This window comes from Heloderma suspectum, chromosome 4, assembly GCF_057233095.1.
Source record: "Heloderma suspectum isolate Gila_16-S chromosome 4, 16-S_ref, whole genome shotgun sequence".
NCBI lineage: Eukaryota > Metazoa > Chordata > Lepidosauria > Squamata > Helodermatidae > Heloderma > Heloderma suspectum.
This window is the reverse complement of record NC_139461.1, coordinates 102,990,649-103,012,129: the sequence shown is the minus strand read 5'-3', so window position 1 is coordinate 103,012,129 and position 21,481 is coordinate 102,990,649. Positions and strand designations below refer to the sequence as shown.

The following is a 21,481-nucleotide window of genomic DNA, read 5'->3' as shown; positions in this document are numbered from 1 at the left end:
CCAGCATCCTGGTCAAGGTGCAGCTTTTGCAGCTCTTTTCCCCAGAGGCTAGCCAGATGTTCCTCCAAGAAGTCCACGAATGGTATAAATGCAGCAGTCCCTCTCCACTGTTGCTTCCCAGCAACTGGCACTTCGTGTCATACTGCCTCAAAACTGGAGGCCCCTTGTAGCCATCATGGCTACTTGCCTTTGATAGCCTCGTCCTCCATGCATTTGTCTAATTCCCATTTAAAGCCACCCAAGCCAGTGTCTGTCACCACATCTTGTGACAGCAAAGTCCATAAATAAATTATGTATTGTGTGAAGAAGTACTTTCTTTTGCTGGGCCTGAACCTATTGCTAATAAATTTCATTGGGTGGCTCCAAGTACTAGTTATATATGAGAGAGAGAGAGAGAGAGAGAGAGAGATCCCTCACTCGATACATTCTCCATTCAATGCACAGTTTTATAAATTTCTATCATGTCTCCCTCCTTCATCTTTTTTAATCCACTAAAGAGCCCTGTTGTGGCGAAGGGGCTTGCGTAACTCAGTGAAGCCATAAGCTATGCCGTGCAGGGCCACCCAAGACGGACAGGTCATGGCAGAGAGTTCTGACAAAATGTGGTCCACTGGAGAAGGAAATGGCAACCCACTCCAGTATTCTTGCCAAGAAAACCCCATGGAACGTATCACAAGGCTAAAAGAGATGACGCCGGAAGATGAGCCCCTCAGGTCGGAAGGTGTCCAATATGCTACTGGGAAAGAGCAGAGGGTATTTCCAAGTAGCGCCAGAAAGAGTGAAGCGGCTGGGCCAAAGCCGAAAGGACACTCAGCTGTGGATGTGTCTGGCGGTGAAAAGAAAATCCGATGCTGTAAAGAACAATATTGTTTAGGAACCTGGAATGTCAGATCAATGAATCAAGGTAAGCTGGAGGTGGTCAAACATGAGATGGCAAGATTGAACATCGACATCTTGGGAATCAGCGAACTAAAATGGACAGGCATGGGCGAATTTAATTCAGGTGACCATCATATCTACTATTGTGGGCAAGAATCCCTGAGAAGAAATGGAGTAGCACTCATAGTCAACAAAAGGGTGGGAAAAGCAGTACTGGGGTACAATCTTAAAAATGATAGAATGATCTCAGTACGAATCCAAGGCAAACCATTCAACATCACAGTAATTCAAGTCTATGCCCCAACCACTGAGGCCGAAGAAGCTGAGGTTGATCGGTTCTATGAAGACCTACAACACCTTCTAGAACTAACACCAAAAAAAGATGTCCTCTTCATCATAGGGGATTGGAATGCTAAAGTAGGAAGTCAAGAAATCACCGGGATAACAGGCAGGCATGGCCTTGGTGTACAAAATGAAGCAGGACAAAAGCTAATAGAGTTTTGCCAAGAGAACATGCTGATCATAGCAAACACTCTTTTCCAACAGCACAAGAGGCGACTCTACACATGGACGTCACCAGATGGTCAATATCGAAATCAGATCGATTATGTCCTTTGCAGCCAAAGATGGAGAAGCTCCATACAGTCAGTAAAAACAAGACCTGGAGCTGACTGTGGCTCAGATCATGAGCTGCTTCTTGCAAAATTTCGGCTTAAATTGAAGAACGTCGGGAAAACCACTAAACCGTTCAGGTATGACCTAAATCATATCCCTGATGAATATACAGTGGAGGTGAGGAATAGATTTCAGGGATTAGACCTGATAGACAGAGTGCCTGAGGAACTATGGACGGAGGTCCGTAACATTGTTCAGGAGGCAGCAACTCAATCCGTCCCACAGAAAAAGAAATGCAAGAAAGCCAAGTGGCTGTCTGATGAGGCTTTACAAGTAGCTCATGAAAGAAGGGAAGCGAAAAGCAAGGGAGAAAGGGGAAGATATACCCAACTGAATGCAGAGTTCCAGAGAATAGCAAGGAGAGACAAGAAGGCCTTCTTCAATGAACAATGCAAAGAAATCGAGGAAAACAACAGAATGGGAAAGACTAGAGATCTCTTCAAGAAAATTGGAGATCTCAAGGGAACGTTTTGTGCAAAGACGGGCATGATAAAGGACAAAGAAGGCAGGGACCTAACAGAAGCAGATGAGATTAAGAAGAGGTGGCAAGAATACACAGAAGAACTATACAGGAAAGATCTGAATGTCCCTGATAGCCATGATAGTGCGGTCACTGAACCTGAGCCGGACATCCTAGAGAGTGAAGTCAAGTGGGCCTTAGGAAGCATTAGTAACAACAAAGCTAGCGGAGATGACAGTATTCCAGCTGAGCTATTTAAAATCCTAAAAGATGATGCTGTTAAAGTGCTGCATTCAATATGCCAACAAATCTGGAACACTCAACAGTGGCCACAAGACTGGAAAAGGTCAGTTTACATTCCAATTCCAAAGAAGGGCAACGCCAAAGAGTGTTCAAACTACCGCACAATTGCGCTCATTTCACATGCCAGCAAGGTGATGCTCAAAATCCTACAAGCTAGGCTTCAGCAGTATGCGAACCGAGAACTACCGGAAGTACAAGCTGGGTTTCGAAGAGGCAGAGGAACTAGAGATCAAATCGCCAACATTCGCTGCATCATGGAGAAAGCAAGAGAATTCCAGAACAATGTCTATTTCTGCTTCATTGACTACGCTAAAGCCTTTGATTGTGTGGATCACAACAAACTGTGGCAAATTCTTAAAGTGATGGGAGTACCAGACCACCTTACCTGTCTCCTGAGAAACCTGTACGAGGGTCAAGAAGCAACAGTAAGAACCAGAGATGGAACAACCGATTGGTTCAAAATTGGGAAAGGAGTACGACAAGGCTGCATATTGTCACCCTGCTTATTTAACTTATATGCAGAGTACATCATGAGAAACGCCGGGTTGGATGAATCAGAGGTTGGAATTAAGATTGCCGGGAGAATTATCAACAACCTCCGATATGCAGACGATACCACCCTAATGGCAGAAAGCGAAGAGGATCTCGAGAGCCTCTTGTTGAGGGTGAAAGAGGAGAGTGCAAAAGCTGGTTTGAAACTCAACATTAAAAAAACTAAGATCATGTCATCTGGCCCTATCACTTCCTGGCATATAGAAGGGGAAGAAATGGAAGCAGTGACAGATTTTACTTTCTTGGGCTCCAAGATCACCACAGACGGTGACTGTAGCCATGAAATTAAAAGGCGCTTGCTCCTTGGGAGGAAAGCTATGGCAAACCTAGACAGCATAGTAAGAAGCAGAGACATCACCTTGCCGACAAAGGTCCGTCTAATCAAAGCTATGGTTTTCCCAGTTGTAATGTATGGCTGTGAGAGCTGGACTATAAGGAAGGCTGAGCGCCGAAGAATTGATGCTTTCGAACTGTGGTGCTGGAGAAGACTCTTACGAGTCCCCTGGACTGCAAGCAGGTCAAATCAGTCCATCCTAAAGGAAATCAACCCTGAGTGCTCATTGGAAGGACAGATAATGAAGCTGAAGCTCCAATATTTTGGCCACCTAATGCGAAGAGAAAACTCCCTGGAAAAGACCCTGATGCTGGGAAAGACTGAAGGCAAAAGGAGAAGGGGACGGCAGAGGATGAGATGGCTAGATAGCATCACGGATGCAATGAATATGAACTTGAGCACGCTCCAGGAGAGAGCGCAGGACAGGAAGGCCTGGCGTGCTATGGTCCATGGGGTCACGAAGAGTCGGACACGACTGAACGACTGAACAACAACAAAAGAGCCCTGAATGCCCTTTCACCATGAGAAATGTGGCCAAACCCCTGATTTATTTTGATTGCACTTTCTGCACCTTCCTCAGGTCTATCGTATCCTTTTGAGAAGGGGCAACCAGAACACCACTGTTGCTTATAAGAAGGCTGGATGAGGGTGCCTCTAGATGGAGCTTTTACTGCATCATCACTTTGCCTCATTTATTGGGGGACCAGATGACATTGTCTTTGTTTTGCTACCACTTTTCCCATCTTCTTTCTTAACTCAGAAAGCCCATTTAGGAGAAAGAGATGGCACAAGGCCTTCTAATTCATATCCAGTAGAAGCACTCCATCTGAAAGCACCCTTAATCAAAGAGGATCATCCTGAACAGAGTCGCACCAGTGCTTAGATCTGGGCTGAAATCCATGGTTTTGCTGATGGCTTAAAGCAGAGAATTCCAGCAGATGGATGCCCTGGGCCTTGGAGCCAACGCAGAGAAAATGTATTCTGAAAATCAGGTGTCCTTCTCATGGGGACTTTGGGGAATTTACACATTAACTGAAAATGAAATGGATTCTACCAACCACAAATTGTGAATCACATGAAAGCAATCGTTGCTTTTAATTAATTCTCAGATTTTATGTACACTGTTTGGGAACTTTGTTTGTTTGTTACATTTATATCTCATCTTTTCCTCCAAGGAGCCCAAGGTGGCATGCACAATTCTTCTCCTCCACCTCTCCATTTTATCCTCACAAGAACCCTGTGAGGTAGGTTAGGCTAAGAGTCAGTGACTGGCCCAAAGTCACCCTGTGAGTTTTATGGCCAAGTGGGGACTAGAACCCAGATCTCCCGAGACCCAGTCCTACACTCTAACCACTACACCACACTGGCTGGCTCACATGTTTTCACTGTTTAAGAACCTGAATCTATACATTGCTGCACAATTAAAGGATCTAGATGCTCAGTACTGGCACAGGTGAATCTCTTGTTTCCTCCCCTCTCTTTGCTGAAGGGCCATAAAAAACTCTTTTTTTCAGACTGGCTTTCCAAAACGGATGGTGCATACAGAGTATTTTTTTTTAAACGAGTACATGAATTAAGGCAAAGCACTAAGTCCCATTGAAAACAATGAAAAAGTTGATTGCAACTTGCTTACGCAATGGAACTTAGCCACAATTATCTTTCACTATATTGGGTTCCAAGTATTTTAATTATACATTAACATAATATTGTGCCAGCATCACTCCTGTTTATAAAAATAATAATCCTCCCACTCATTATCAATAGATGCAGTCATGAATAAATACACACATGCACAAAGCTTTCAATTCAAAATGTTGGGGTTTTTTTTAGTTCACTCAGGTCACTTGAAATGATTGTTTAATGTACTGCCAATGGTAAGAAGAAGGTCTCACTCACAGTCCCACCCATTAAAAATGGGAATTCTCTAGGAAGCACAAGAGAACTCAGCTGCCTGATCCAGGCCTGTAAAATGGGGACAAACTTATTGGCAAAGATCCTTAATCAGACTGGGGGGATGGAAGTGGCATATCTTAAAGCAAAGGTGCAGAACCTCAGCCCAGGGGCCCTCAGAAGGCCATGCCCACTTCCTCTGGCCACACCCCCTTTCCCCCAACCACCATGGTTTTCTAGCTTTTGTGCTAATTTTTCCCCATTCAAAAAAGGTTGAAATCCCCATCCTAAGGCAGTAGGAGCTTTAGGGCATAATCCTATGCATGTTTAGACAGAAAAAGTCTTACAGCTCCCAGCATGCTCCAGCCACAATCTGTTGGTATTTTTCCTGCCCCTTTTGCCTTCAGCCACACCCACCACTAGAATTCGGCCCCTAAAAACTAATCCGAAATGGAATTCAGCTCTCCAGCTGAAAGAAGTTCTGCACCCTGTCTTAAATCAATCTGAACAACTGGATTTGAAGTGAGTCTGGTGCCCTTTGGGCGTCATCCTGGCCATTTATCTGTAAACAGATGCAATGTGGCTGTGAGAGTAATGAAATGATTCAGCCATGTACGTGTGGCCCAGCTGTGAAGGTCTTTCCCATTCAATTGGCGTCCTTCTTGGTATGGTGCTGTTCCCATGAGGGTGGGAAAAATACTAGCCCTGACTGATGTGTTTCAGTCATTTAAATGCTTTCCTAGCCATGCTGGAGCTCCTCACAGGTAAGCATCTATGTGACTGGGGGAATGGCTAGCTCAGGAAGATGTGGCGGACCAGTTTCTGACTGAAGGAGAGAAGGTGATCTTCAGCAAAATGTGCAGTATCCGCAATTGGGGGCTTTAGTGGCTTGGGAGAGAGTTGCAGAGAGATGCCGAGAACATGTTCTGGCATGGAATGCATGGGAGCTTGTATAGCTAGGGATGTACGAAACACCTACCTGGCTCTGCGCCGGGCAATCCACGGTGGGGGGGAGGCGCTCCATCCCTCCCCCCAGAATCCTCGACGGGGGCGGGGAGGCAATCCGGTCCTCCCTCCCGGAATCTCGCCCAGCTGGCTCCGCTCCATGGCCAAGCTGTGGAGCCACCGGCCGGCTCCGGCCACCTGCAGCCAGACATCCAGCCGCTGGGCAGCCCTGCAGGGACGCAAATGGTGGCTGTCGTAGCCGCCACCATTTGCGTCCCTGTATTGAGCCGTGATAGGCTACGTAAATATTTACGTAGCCTATCACGGCAGGGGGAAAAACCTCAGCATATGCAAATGGCGGTAGCCGCTGCCATTTGCATACGCTGGGTTCCCCCCCCCCCTGCTGTGATAGGCTATGTAAATACTTACGTAGCCTATCACGGCCTCCGCAGGGACGCAAATGGCGTCCCTGCATTAGCCGTGATAGCTATGTAAGTATTTACGTAGCCTATCACGGCTATGAAGACGAAGCGAATGGCGGCCGCAGGATGGCCGCCAATCGCAAAGCAGTGCGGATGGGTGCAGGTAGGTGCTCCATTTTGCGCACCTTTCGTGGGTTGGGGGGGCGGGGGCTTCATTCCACGACGGATTCTGGGGGGCCCCGAGGTCCGTTGTGGAATTCTCTGACATCCCTATGTATAGCACAGTGGTTAAGCACATGTGCTGTGTGGAAGTGTGGCAGTGCTTCAGCTGTCAGCTTGTTTGCTATAATAAGTTGGCTCTAACACCAAATCTTTTACCATTCATGCCCTCAGAAACAGTTCACCTTCATGTAAATTCTTGTCATGGGATAGATCATCTATGCCTTTCTGTCTTTTATTCATTGTTGGTTTACTTTGTCAATAAGGCTGCCTTCCCAAATACCTTAAAAAATACAAAACAATTTGAACTGGGTGAAGAACAGGAACTAGTCTTAAAAGAACCTTACCTGTAATCTATAAGAAATATAACTAGAATTTGAACTGGTATATAGTATATAGACTTTTTCTCTGCTTTTATCTAAAACAACTTGAGCTGTGTCATGTCTGCTTCTTCCATTCTAATTGCTCACCATAATCTCTGAGATTTGTGACTTCCATAAAAAATGAATGGTGGGAGCGAGTAGTAGCTTGATATCTTCTGTGTGTGTGTGTGTGTGTGTGTGTGTATGCGTGTGCTGGTAAATAATATTTCACAAGCTTCCCAACTTCAAATCTTCGAAGATCATGCCTGAATTAGAAAAAAAAAACATTGCGGAGAAGCCCCAATTCTGCGAGGATAATGCCTTAATTAAAAAAAACACATCCGGAGCGGGGGATAGGAGGGGGTAAAACTTAATCTCATTTGAAGGGATAGAATAACCCCGTCCTCAGTGCAGGAAGCCTGATTCCCAGGCGTCACCCATCCAACTACTGACCAGGGCCGACCCCACTTAGCTTCCGAGATCAGACAAGTGCACGCACATCCAGCCCTTTGCTTGTTGCTGAGGAAATGGGGGCTGCTGATGAAGCTATGCAATCAGTAGCCAGAAGAAGACATGGGGCCATCGAGATCTGTGATTGCACAGGAGAGAAATACAAACACCGCCGCATATGGACAGGCGGGGGAGGGGACTACGACCGGATACGGTAGTGAAGGCGGAAAATCAGAGCACATTAAGGGGAAGTACTGGGATATTTGGGTATTGAAAGCGGGAGCACAGAAGTGGAAAATTCCAGTTCCAATTTGGGGCGGGTACTGAGTAGTGTGAAAGGCAGGTGGTGAAACCTCATTGAAAGCGAAAAAAGTCGTTAAGTGTAGATCCATCCTTAGTTGCTCTACACAGAGGCTGACGTTATAAGTCAGATAAAAGCATAAGGAAAAACAGTGTTGTGCTGGCTTTTATTTGTTTTTTAAGGTGGAAAACTGTCAGATTTACTGTGTTTACTCTTAGGTACTTAACTGTGCACCATGGACTACACTGCAAGCAAAATAGGTAAATTAGCAAGGTGAAAAGTAAAAGTCGAAAATAGATACTAATACATGGTAGCAGTAACATTAAAAGTAATCTGTCTGTCTGATGTTGGCCCTGATAGAACACAAAGGAGAGTCTAGAGGGAAGTGCTGTGACCAAGTGTTTCCTTGTGGTTGCCAAAGCTGACATAGATGCTTGGAATTCCACAAACTGCAACAGCTTTTGCATTTACTACAAAGGAGGAGCAGGTCCAAATTCCTAAACTAGAAGCAGAGGCTTCAACTATTTAAGTCAGCACAGAATGCCAGTGAAGTATTTCGCTAGCATTGCAGTACTTGCTAGGCCCCAGTTGGTTGGGAACTCTTCCAGTCAAAGAAGTTCAAGCCCTGAAGGTTACGTTGGGGACCTGCAGCCACCAAGGTTACGTTGGGGACCTGCAGCCACCTGCAGCCACCACTTCCTTACTAGCCAGGATAAGCAAGACTGGCCCCAGACATTTTGCTGCTTGAGGCAACAAAAAGATGGCGCCCTCCCTCCATTCCATGTAGAAAAGCCAGCCAGAGTGGCAGTTGAATTTTACTTCAACATTGGAGACAAGATAGCACCCACCACGCACTTGAGGATGGCAGGCTAGCTTGGGGGGTGGGCTGCAGGGCAAGCCCCATGGCACACACAACTGTGTCATCCAACACCTTAGCACTGCACCTCAGCATCTGCTGCCTGAGGTGGCCACCTCACTCTGCCTAATGGTCTGAAGTGGAAACCCACAAAGTCCAGTTCAGTCAAGGAGCAGGCAATAAGCAAAGTCAAGTCGGTCCAAGGTCAAAGCCAGCAAGTTCTCAAAGCACAGTGCCAGCCAAGAATTTAGCAAGAACAGTGGTCAAAGGCAGAGCAGGTTATGTACAGAGTTCAGGCAGAGGCTGTCAGGGTGGACACTGAGCCCATGGAACCTCAGAGCAGTTATGATTCTGAGGAGGAACAGCCGTCCGTGGGAGAGGACCGCAGTCATCCCTCCCAGGCCCTGCAGCTGGCAGAGATTCCTCCTGCTGGCATTCCAGACATAGCTAGAGGTCCTGGGAGTGAAAGAGTGCAGGAGGAGGGCTGGCTGGATGCTCGACACAGACGCAAAGAGCAACGAGCAATGGAGGGTGCGGAAAGGAGGCGTAGCGCCCGTCTAGCACGCAAGCAATGGTCGCGTCCAGAGGACCCAAGGGAAAAGGGGAGGGACTCTGCCTAGACTATAAGTTCAGGGTCTGCAAGTGATTCTCGTTCAAACAGGGACCAACTGTTTCCAACCTGGGGCATAGGTTACTCTGCTGTTCCTTGCTTAGTCGCTGGTGATAGAGTTATTAAGTTGTAAAGGGAATAAAGCCTTGAAAAGAATCCTTTCTCTGTGTCTGGAGTTGGCTACTGGAGTAGACTGAAAGAGGCCGGCTAGGGCCCCCTGACAGCTTGGTCCCCGTTCCTCTTTTTCTCTCTCTCTCTGTTGCTCTCCTCCTACTGCCAAATGGAGGGTGCCAGAGACCCGACGGTGCAGGCTCTGGCGCAAGAGAACCAGATTCTCCGTAATCAAATGGCTCAACTGACAGCTGCCATGCAGAATCTACAAGCTGCTGTTCAACCCCCGCCACCTCCGATTCCCCCCGCCGCAAGTGCCCGGTGGCCTTGCCAGAGAAGTTTTCTGGGGGGAAGGGACTTTTTCAGATTTTCAGGGCCCATTCAGAGCTGTACATGCTCCTTCGACCTGAAGATTTCCTGATGGAACAGGTTCGTGTGGGCTTCATTATTAACCTACTTTCCAGAGTGGCCGCTAAATGGGCTTAGGGACTTCTTCTCGCTAATGACCCCCTGCTCGGGAACTATCAAGGTTAAATGACAGCGATGGCTCGTTTTTTCAGTGACCCCCTGCGTACGCAGACAACTTCTCGGGAGATTCGCTGCCTCAGGCAGGGCAAGGACTCAGTTTCCAGCTATGCGACAACTTTTTGCTTGCTGATGCAGGATTTACAGTGGAATGATGCCGTGCTGGTGGCTCAGTTTTTGGACGGTTTAAACAACGAGATCTTGGATGAGTTGGCGCGCACGCTCAGCCCGCCGACTTTGGAGGACCTCATCCAGACCTGCCTCCAGATAGATAGTCGGCTGGAAAGGTGCCGGCAGACCCGGCGGGGCGCTGGGGGCCGAGATTTCCCTCCTCCTCCCATTCCCCCATGTTTCCTGCCTCCTCCTCCATCCCCTGCCCCTGCGGTGGGGGCGGAGGAGACCCTGATGCAGCTGGGAGCTACCCGAGCCCCACTGCCGCCAGAGGAGCTTGAGCGCCGGCGAGCTGAGCGCTGCTGCTCTCGTTGTGGAAAACTGGGCCATTTCGCCAAGACCTACCACGTTAGATCTGCAGCTCCTCTGCCTCCCCCTCCTCTCCTTCCCCCTCCTCCTCCTCCTCGTCCCCAGGCCTGACTAGACTGCCCCCCAAGCCTGTTGGGGGCCTCCAGTGTGAGGGTCGGTTCCCCACCGAGTGGGTGCCTTCCGCAACCCCCACCCCACTCTCCCATCTGCTATTGCTGGTTCAACTACGCTCCTCCCGGTGGGGTGGGGTGGGGTGGGGTGGGGTGGAAGCCATGGCTTTAGTGGACTCTGGAGCTACGACTAGTTTTATGGATGAAACGTTGGCTCTCTTCCACAAGATTCCTACCCTGCCCCTTCCTGCCTGCCCCCTTGGCAGTGGAGACCATCAATGGGCGTTCTCTCTCTTCGGGCACAGTGACCCGTATTACAATTCCACTCACTCTGCACGCCCAGTCCCACGTTGAGCAGATTCAGTTTCCCTTGGCCAAGGTTCCCCTATACCCAATCGTGCTGGGTATTTCCTGGCTCTCTAAGCATAATCCTCAGATTTCTTGGGAGCTTCAGCAGGTGGAGTTTGCGTCTCCCTACTGCCGGGAGCATTGCCTCCTGGAGGAGGCACCTGTCCCAGTCCAGGTGTTAACCCTTTCCTCTCCCTCCTCTTCTGTTTCTGGCAGTTCTTCGGCTACCGTCATCCTCCCAGAGAAGTATGCGGCTTTTCAGGATGTTTTTGACAAGAAGGAGGCTGACCAGCTCCCCCCCGCACCGACCTTTTGACTGTGCCATTAACCTCATTCCAGGGACGACCATCCCCACTTGGCCGGCTGTATTCGATGTCGGAGCCGGAACTTTGAGCTTTGCGCGAGTTTTTGGACACAAATCTCAAACGTGGCTTCATTCGCCCTTCCTCCTCCCCTGCCTGCCCCTACCTTTTTTTGTTGCCAAACGATCTGGAGAACTCCACCCAGTGCACGACTATAGAGCCCTCAATTCGGTCTCTATCCCTGACAAGTACCCCCTCCCCCTCATACCTGAGATGCTGGAACACCTGGGGCGAGCCAAGATTTTCACAAAGTTGGACCTGCGTGGCACCTACAATCTGAATCGCATCCGGGAGAGGGATGAGTGGAAGACCTCTTTCGGAACCCGGTACGGAGCGTATGAATACCTAGTGATGCCATTTGGGCTCGCCTGCCCCCGCCCCCCCGTTTTCGCGTTTTATGAATGCCATCTTCCGGGACTATTTGGACTTTCCTCATTGTATATCTCGATGATTTACTTATATTTTCTGAGGACCCCCATGCCCATCAGCATCATGTTTCCACCATCCTCCAGCGCCTCCGCAAGAACCATCTGTCTGCCAAGCTGGAGAAATGTGCGTTTGACCTAACCTCTTTGGACTTTCTTGGCTACATTATCTCAGCTGACGGTATCAGGATGGATCCTGGAAAGGTCCAGGCTGTCCTCTCCTGGGAGGCTCCATCTACCAAGAAGGACTTGCAACGTTTTCTGGGTTTTGCTAATTTTTACAGAAAGTTCCTGCCCAGCTTTGCTGAGCTGACTTCTCCTCTCACAGACCTCCTTAAGGGCAGGAAATCTCCTTTTCATTGGACGGCATCTGCCCAACAGGCTTTCAAGGAACTTAAGAGGCTTTTCAGTTCTGAGCCGATCCTGTTACATCTCGACCCGAGGAGAGCTTTTGTAGTGAAAACTGATGCCTCTGACTTTGCGGTGGGGGTGGTGCTTTTTCAACCAGATCGGGCGGGCAGCGGGTTGCAACCCTGCACCTACCACTCCAGGAAGCTGAACATGTCTGAGAGGAATTATACCATCTGGGAGAAGGAACTGTTGGCCATCAGGTCCGCTTTGGAGACCTGGCATCATCTTCTAGAGGGGGCACAGCACCCAGTCGAAGTTAGAACTGACCATCGCAACCTTGAACATCTTCAGACACCCCGTGCTTTAACCAGAGGCAGATTAGGTGGTCGCTTTTTTCCCCCCGGTTCCACCTTAAGATTTGCCATGTGAAGGCCTCCGACAACCTACAAGCGGATGCTCTTTCTCGTAAGCCGGACCTCCAGCCAGGGGGTGAGGGAAATCCCCCCCCTCTGATGCTTCCCCCCCAGAGCCTGGCGGCAGCTGCGGTGCCTCACTCTTGGGAGGAGCTCCTTCACTCTGCACAGGCTCAGGATGCTTTTGTTCGCACAAAGGTGGAGGAATTGGGGCTAGCCTCTTTCCACCCCCACCCTACCCCCTTCTCTTTGCGAGGTGGCCTGCTTTACCATTCTGGCTGGGTCTATGTGCCTTCAAGACCCCTCCGTGAGAAAGTCCTCCATCAGTGCCACGACTCCCTCACAGCTGGGCATTTTGGCGTTGCCAAGACCCTGCATGGAATGATGCAGGATTTTTGGTGGCCTCATGTGTGTCGGGACATCAAGTCCTATGTCTCCTCCTGCCCAACCTGCCAGCGGGCAAAGGCCCCCTCAGGCAAGCCCACAGGCTTGCTTCACCCCCTGCCTACCCCCTCAGGACCTTGGAAACTGCTCTCCCTTGACTTCATCACTGACTTGCCTCCCTCACACGGTAAGACCACCATTCTGGTGGTGGTGGATTTGTTTTCTAAGATGGCCCACTTCATCCCCTGCTCTGGGTTGCCCACAGCCAGGGAGATGGTAGAGCTGTTTTTGGCGCATGTTTTCCGGCTCCACGGATGGCCCGAGGGTCTCATTTCGGATAGGGGGCCCCAATTCACTGCCCATTTCTGGAGGGAGCTACTTGGGCTTCTCCATGTGATGCTCCATCTTTCCTCCACCCACCATCCACAGATGGACGGTCAAACTGAGCGCACCAATGCGACTCTGGAGCAATATTTGTGCTGTTATGTCAATTACCAGCAAGATGACTGGTTTTTCTTGCTGCCTCTCGCAGAATTTGCTTATAACAATGCCTGCCATGCTTCCACCCACCAAACTCCATTTTTTGCCAATTTTGGTTACCACCCCAAGGCTTTCCCGTCCACCGTAGCTCCCTCTTCGGTGCCAGCGGCCCATGACTTTTTAGAGGAGTTGAGAGTGGTACACCACCTCTTATGGGTCTCCCTCGAGCAAGCCAAGACAGCCTACAAGGCCTCTGCAGACCAACAGTGCCAGCCAGGTCTGTCTCTGCAACCGGGAGACTGGGTTTGGTTGTCCACCCACTACCTTCCCTCTCACTCGCCCGCAAGGAAGCTCACGCCTCGTCACACGGGGCCTTTCCAGATTACTGCCCAGATTAACCCTGTTGCTTTTCGCCTGGCTCTCCCCCCCTCCATGAAGATCCATCCTATTTTTCATCGGTCCTTGCTGTCCCCCCTGCTTTCTGGGACCCTCATCATTCGACTGGCTCCACCCCCCCACCGCCAGTGCTGGTGGAGGGGGAGGAGGAGTTTGAGGTCACAGAGATAATGGATTCCTGCCTTTCTCATGGACGCCTGCAATATCTGGTGGAATGGAAGGGGTACGGGCCAGATGAGCGATCCTGGGAACCCACGAAATATGTACATGCTCCATTGCTGCTGAGGTGTTTCCACCAGCTGTACCCCCACAAGCCCGGGGGGGGGCCTCTTGAGAGCGGGGATGATGTCAGGGTGGACACTGAGCCCATAGAACCTCAGAGCAGTTATGATTCTGAGAAGGAACAGCCGTCCGTGGGAGAGGAGCGCGCTCATCCCTCCCAGGCCCTGCAGCTGGCAGAGATTCCTCCTGCCAGCATTCCAGACATAGATAGCGGTCCTGGGAGTGAAAGAGCGTGGGAGGAGGGCTGGCTGGATGCTCGACGCAGACGCAAAGAGCGACGAGCTATGGAGGGTGTGGAAAGGAGGCGTGGCACCCGTTTGGCGCGCAAGCAACGGTCGCGTCCAGAGGACCCAAGGGAAAAGGGGAGGGACTCTCCCTAGACCATAAGTTCAGGGTCTGCAAGTGATCCTCATTCAAACGGGGACCAACTGTTTCCAACTGTTTCATAGGTTACTCTGCTGTTCATACCGTAGTCGCTGGTGATAGAGTTATTAAGTTGTAAAGGGAATAAAGCCTTGAAAAGAATCCTTTGTCTGTGTCTGGAGTTGGCTACTGGAGTAGACTGAAAGAGGCCAGCTAGGGCCCCCTGACAGAGGCAACACTAGGAAGATAAGGGCAAGGTATAACAGGCCTAGAGCTGATGAAGAGACATTCCAGCAGCTCTCCTAGCCTAGAAGTGTGGCTTTTAAGCAGGAGGCACTGCCAGAAGCCCACATTCAGCTGTGGCTCATTAGAAGCTTCTGGTAGAAGTTCTCCTTGTGAGGAGGAGCTGTTTACTCATGAGGAGTCCTTTGCTGTAATTGTGTTCTGCTCCTGAGCATAAGGACTTGAGCCTGCCTCTTCAGGTGTCATTGCTTGCAAGGTTTCAGTGGTCATTCCACCTCTGCTTCTGAGGCGGAGCTCCCTTCTTCCTGGGGTGTGTGTGTGGACCCTCGGCAGTCTCCCCCGAGGGCCCAGGCTCCTCCTGAACTGTTGGCATGGGTAGATCCTGGGCATCATAAATTACTGAGGCCTCTTGGTTCTTCTCTGCAGAGGAATCCTCTAGTGGTGGCATGGCATAATGTGGTTTGGTTTTTCCTGATCCTTTGGTTAGTTGTGCCTAAGCCCTAGAACTCCCTTTCGAGGGAAGCCCGTCTCACCTCCCCTCTAAGGTCTTCCAGCAAGATGGCAAAAGCTTCCTTTATAGCACCCAACCTAGTGCCCTCATGTTGAACTACAAGTCCCATCATTTTACTCCCCAGTGGATGGAGATGATGGGAGTTGTAATGCAAAACATCTGGAGGATGCCCAGTTTGGAAACCTCTAATTGCTATCTAAAGCAATGTTTCCACATTCACACTGAAGGAGACAGAGGAATAATAGAATCTACAATGTCCTTTTAGCAAAAGCATAACCCAGAGCTAGCTACTGTTTTAAAGGTCAATTATATTAAAGAGATTGCTGCTTAACAGTTTTGAATTTAAAAATTCATTAAATAATCGGTGCCATCTTCTTCAGCTACTGCTCTAATGAATGTATTTGCATCTCATCAAACCAGGGGTTGTTCACCTTCACAACCTTCTTAATACATGTCATATTTTTTCTGCTGAGAATTTGGATAAGCAAGTTTTCAATGTTAAAGCATGATACCATAAAGGAAATTCAATAGCACCACCAATATTATTCCCAATAAAAATCAGAAACCTGTTTACTGCTTTCAGCTGGGGTTACTGGGTACATGTGGATGGATTGGTGCAAAGCCACCATTAAGCATAGGCATTTGTATCTCCTTTAAGTATCAGTCGGCTGTCTGGAACTGATTTTTTCCACGCAGACTCTTAGATCCCTAAGGATCCTACTCTCCACCACCTCAAACCCTTTCAAAGAACTCAGACCATTAACTATGTTTAGTTTTGAAATCTTGTTTAATCCCCCTTCCTTATCACAGTGCCATTGTTGCAATATGTATCACCATATACACACATGAAATATCTTTTCAAAAAGCTCACTGAAAATGTTTGAAAACATTTTCCAAACCCTTGGGAAGCCCTTGCCCAAACAACACGTCAGCAAATTCTCATTTTTAAATCTTGTGTAGTGGTGAACTCCTGTACAGTTTCATAGGCAAAGAGATCAGTCCTGATCTTCCTTTCCTAAGTGAAATAGTGCAAGGCTCTTTGTATCGTCTGTGTAGTATATCGGGCTCCCACCCAGTTAAAGAAACATCACAGATCAATCCTGTGCTAGGCTGAGTGAAATCTGCAGCTGAACTACTGCTATATCCAGAGTTCTGCTGCTGCTCAGTGGCCAGGGAATGAGGCTAGACATGGTTTTTTCCTTCCTCCTCGCATTGTTTTAAAAGGGAGGGAATGCACTAAGTCAGCCCTTGGGCTAGCTGAGGTTCTAGATCCATTTGGGGGCATGTTGAGAGCATAGGATCCTATTGGATCCTTGGCAACCCCCAACATGCCCTCAAACTGTCATGTTTTTGACCCCATGGCAGCCATAGTAGAAATCTTCTGAGTTGGCCTTGTTGGTTGTCCCACGACCAACAACACATAAGTCGGACTTCTCGGTAGTGGCACCCACCCTCTGGAATGCTCTCCCACATATGGTCCAAGAGGCAGAAGCTGTGGCAAACTGAAATGCCTCTTGAAGATGCACTATTTATTCAGGTTTTCCCTGATGCATAATTGCTCTGTTCTGTTTTATTGTTTCTTTAATGTTTTTATTATTTTATATTGGCTTTTATATTGTATTTTATGTATTTTTTATGTAAACCACTGAGAGATATGATATCAAGCAGTATATAAGTAGTTTAAATTAGTGTTGGAGCTTTTCACTGCTGCCCAGGGAGGACCTCTGTGGGTGGACCTCCTGCTCTGTGGGTAGAAAAGGAGGTCTGCTGCATCCAACATCCCCTCGACCAGCCTTCCAGGGAGCATTGGATTGTTCTCTTAGAGTGCAATCCCCTGCTGGTTCAGGAATGCTGGGAGTTGTAGGACATTTTTCTGTCTAAACATGCATAGGACTGCACTCTTAGAGAGCAATTTGATGCCCCCTATACAAAGATACAAAAGATACAAAGAGCCTTGCACTATTATTTAACTTATATGCAGAGTACATCATGATAAATGCCGGGTTGGATGAATCACAGGTCGGAATTAAGATTGCCGGGAGAATTATCAACAACCTCAGATACGCAGATGATACCACCCTAATGGCAGAAAGTGAAGAAGATCTAAAGAGCCTCTTGTTGAGGGTGAAAGAGGAGAGTGCAAAAGCTGGTTTGAAACTCAACATGAAAAAAACGAAGCTCATGGCATCTGGCCCCATCACTTCCTGGCATATAGAAGGGGAAGAAATGGAAGCGCTGTCAGATTTTATTTTCTTGGGCTCCAAGATCACAGCAGACGGTGACTGTAGCCATGAAATTAAAAGACGCTTGCTCCTTGGGAGGAAAGCTATGGCAAACCTAGACAGCATAGTCAGAAGCAGAGACATCACCTTGCCGACAAAGGTCCGTCTAATCAAAGCTATGGTTTTCCCAGTAGTAATGTATGGCTGTGAGAGCTGGACTATAAGGAAGGCTGAGCGTCGAAGAATTGATGCTTTCGAACTGTGGTGCTGGAGAAGACTCTTACGAGTCCCCTGGACTGCAAGGAGGTCAAATCAGTCCATCCTAAAGGAAATCAACCCTGAGTGCTCATTGGAAGGACAGATACTGAAACTGAAGCTCCAATATTTTGGCCACCTAACGCGAAGAGAAAACTCCCTGGAAAAGACCCTGATGCTGGGAAAGACTGAGGGCAAAAGGAGAAGGGGACGGCAGAGGATGAGATGGCTAGATAGCATCACGGATGCAATGAATATGGACTTGAGCACGCTCCGGGAGAGAGTGCAGGACAGGAAGGCCTGGCGTGCTATGGTCCATGGGGTCACGAAGAGTCGGACACGACTTAACGACTGAACAACAACAACAGACAGTATCTGGGGGGGGCATAGAATTGTTTGGTTTCCTGGCTCCTAGGTTGGAGACAGGACTCTGACCTCGGAGGAAACCGTACTCCCCTCCCCCTCGTACCCAGCACAGAGAGAATCGTGCTGGCTACCTGTCCACACTCGGAAAACGGGGTGCGGAGATGGGGGAAAGGGGGCATTCCCAGGGGAGGGGAACAGACCCGGGCAGCTGCAGGACACTATTTTGTGTGGCCGCCCCAGCCTCCTTCCTTCCCCCTCTGAGGCACCACTGCTAGATGGGTAAAATCACCCATCTAGCAGAAATGCAGAGAGGCTGGAGCTCAGAGGTGAAGATTGCCTCTACTACCCGCCCACCTTGCACTGGATACTTGGCAGCCTCCAAGTTGGAGGCTGCCGACTGTCCTCATAGGCTCGCGCCCTTAGTCAATGAATTGTATAAGTTCTAATTGATTAAATATACTATTATTATTTATTACATTTCTATACCGCCCAATAGCCAAAGCTCTCTTTTCATTTAATCATTTATAAAGATTAAAAACATTAAAAATACAGTATATGGAGATTAAAAGCTATTTACATATAATACAAGTATTTATAAAACCTGCACCATCTTAAGAGTCATCCCCCCTTTCATGTTACACAAGAAAGAGTGTTTAAAATGGATTAATTGGTTAGATAGTTCAGTTGCATTTTGTTGGGATCAACTAGAAGGCTTGCACCATGTAGAAAACAGAGTATGTAGGCATAATACCATATACCATGGGAGGGGAACCTCTGGCCTTTGGAGGTTCCCCGTCTGGCCGCCTCCAGGGAGCGTGGCTTGGCTTCTCTGTCCTGCCTCCTGGAAGAATTCCCCCTGGAGGAATCCCTGCTGTTACCTGATCTGATATTGGAGCAAGCCGTGGGGGTTCCCAGCACACTGCTCCCCTCCTGCTGTTATCACTGCTCTCAGATGGGAGATAACAGCTGGGATTTGGATGGCAGGGGACTCTGCTGGCATTGGGAGTCTGTTTGTGCGCTGTGCACCGCCCCAGGCTGGGAACCTGGCACGTAGGGGGAGGAGCGGCTGTTCTTCTCAGCTCCAGCTGAATCTGTACACCACCCATATGGGGACAACGCAAGTTCCATGAAGGCAGGGACTCAGGCCTGTGGAGGTTCCTCACCCAGCCTGCGGAGCCTCCTTGGATTTTTCCTCCCAGCACCATCCGAGCTCCTTTCTCTGTGCTGAGAGAGGCACAGAACTCTATGTCTCTCTCAGCATGGGGAAAGGTAAAATGGGTTGGTGTGGAGTGATGATGTCAGTGTGGGTGGCGTCATCCACTGATGACATCCAGCCCATTAAGGGCCACACGGAGGGCAATTTGGCCCCCACCTAAAACTGGTTCCTCATACCTGCCATAACAATATGCTTTTTGGACAGTACTTTGTAATGTCTGCCATACTACTGGTGTGTGTGTGTGTGTGTGTGTGGGTGGGTGTGTGTTTGGGATTCTCATACTAAGATACCCATAAGAGCTAAAGCTTCTTAACAAGCAGCTGCCAGCTGCCTGACTTTAAAGAATGCAACTCATTCGAAGCATTGCTCCTGGCTCCAAAACATCACTTCTGCAGAGACAACATTGGAAGTCCTTTTGTGAGCCATTTATCCAGCTAACAATCAGTCTTTTGAGTAATTACCCCCCCTCCCCCAGCCACCCACTCAAAGAACTTGTTGGAAATGTTTAATGTTTTCCAAACTAATTCTGTTGTGTGTGACTTCTATAAAAAATTAACATCAAATGACCATTGGTATAGAAGACCTATGTTCGGAATGAGAGAAGCATAGAAGTTGGGGTAACTTTTTTTAAAACGTGAGGGTGAATTTAAACAAGCAGCCCCACACCACCCTTCAATTGTGCATTGAGATAGCACAGTTGTGCAACGTAAAACTGTGCAACGTAAGCACCTGCATGTTTGAATTCCCCAATCCAAGAGAAGAAATACACACAAACCTGCTGAAATCAGTGGCATTAGGCATGTCTCACTCTCTGTTGGATTATGGCCACTGAGTATAAATGGAGCCTGTCTACTCCCCGCTATTTCTCGCTGTCTCTTTCTCCCTCTCCTGACAGAGGAATTGCCTTCTGGAGGCCCAGCCAAAAGGGGGAGAGGATGCACTGAGAGGCCCTGAAGGACTGAACTTTCCTTACCACTGTTTTGAGCTATGAGACAGGCAGTGTGTTTAAAAATAGACCTATAGTCCTCCTTCCTGTGTAGCCCTTTTCACAGCAATTTGTTCTGAAGGATGAAGTCATGCTTGGAGCTTGCTGGTGACTAGATGGGTTGTTTCCAACAGAGTGTGCAGTAGCACATAGTGCAAGCTAAAAAGAGATTGTTAAGGGTTTGCAAGTCATCTACCCAAAGGCTAAACGGACGAATGAATGAACAAATAATAATAAAAAATCTCTTTGGGGAATGGGAAACATGAAAGGAAGATTTATGGATTTCTAGATTTAAGCTGTCTGGAGAATGGGCTTTTGCACAGTTTGCTTTTGACAATTCAAGGGTTTTTTTAACTGGATTTTGCAAATGATTGTTCTGTGCTACTTGCTTTGTGGCTTGTAGGAATTGAAACTTTATGGCAAAATATCTATGTGTTTAATATTTGTTAGATACTTTAAGGGGTGCAGCTTTGAGAAAATGTCATTTTAAAATGATCCACTCTGTTGTTAACTCATAGGAGCACTGTGTAATTTTTGTTGTGTTTTGACAGTTGGCGACCTTTGACTTCCTCATTCCAGAAAATTGTTTAGGCTGGGAGCCGCTGAAAAGAGCTTTCAGGAGTATGTTGGTTCATAGTCCTTTTGAGACAGGCTAACCATCCTTTTCCACCAGCCCAAGCCCATATATAGCGATTGCTTTTAATCTATATATTGCTCTGGTGAATGAGACAGATCAAAGGCCCCTCTTAAACGTGTCTGAAAAATGCACATCCGCATTGCGGAAAAGGAGGGCTGTATGGAAATCAATAATATCGCATTCAAGCAGCCTCTGTGACTTTGACTTCAAAGTAACTTCAGCGTGTGTTCTCAATTTCAAAAGAAAATGGGGGCTGGAAGAGAAAAATGAGGAAGGGGTGCAATGTCGCTCCTTCCTTAATCCTGTTTGTAACCCAGCTGAGTTCTAGAATGTTCCTTTACTGCTTTGTGGAGGAGGCCCCGCTGTGCCACGTCTTGGGGGCAGGTTTGTTAATTGCCTGCACCTGTGACTATTGCCAAGACAAGACAAGCTTGCAGGAGTTGCAAACAGCCCGCCACTTCCCTGCTTTTGGAATGCAAATGATTCACACTTTTATGAGAGGAGACGGGAGGCAAAGAACAAGCACAAAGGGCATCCAGCCTTGAAATGTATCTTCAGCTGGGTTTTTTTTTGCTTCTTGTTTGTGCTGAAGCTTTAAAGCAAGATTTCCATTTAAACAGGGAAATCAAAAATTCCCTTATCCGGTATGGGTTTGTGGATAAAACTTTCCTTTCCCACCCTCAGGATTTATCTTAGTCAGTCTGCTTTGTAAACAGTAGCAAAGATACACACTTTTACAAGGCTTTCCATTCAAGACT

The 21,481-nt window shown here is 48.2% G+C and overlaps 1 protein-coding gene across 1 annotated transcript in view; it reads right to left on the bottom strand.

The window, feature by feature from the left end:
* PRL (prolactin) overlaps positions 1-20,011 on the bottom strand; it is a 34,758-nt gene extending 14,747 nt beyond the window's left edge. Inside the window, exon 1 of the mRNA XM_084848118.1 lies at positions 19,877-20,011. Within this exon, the coding sequence (XP_084704244.1) occupies positions 19,877-19,895 (19 nt within the window). The 5' untranslated portion in view covers positions 19,896-20,011. The remainder of the gene's footprint in view (positions 1-19,876) is intronic.
* Positions 20,012-21,481: the final 1,470 nt, after the last annotated feature.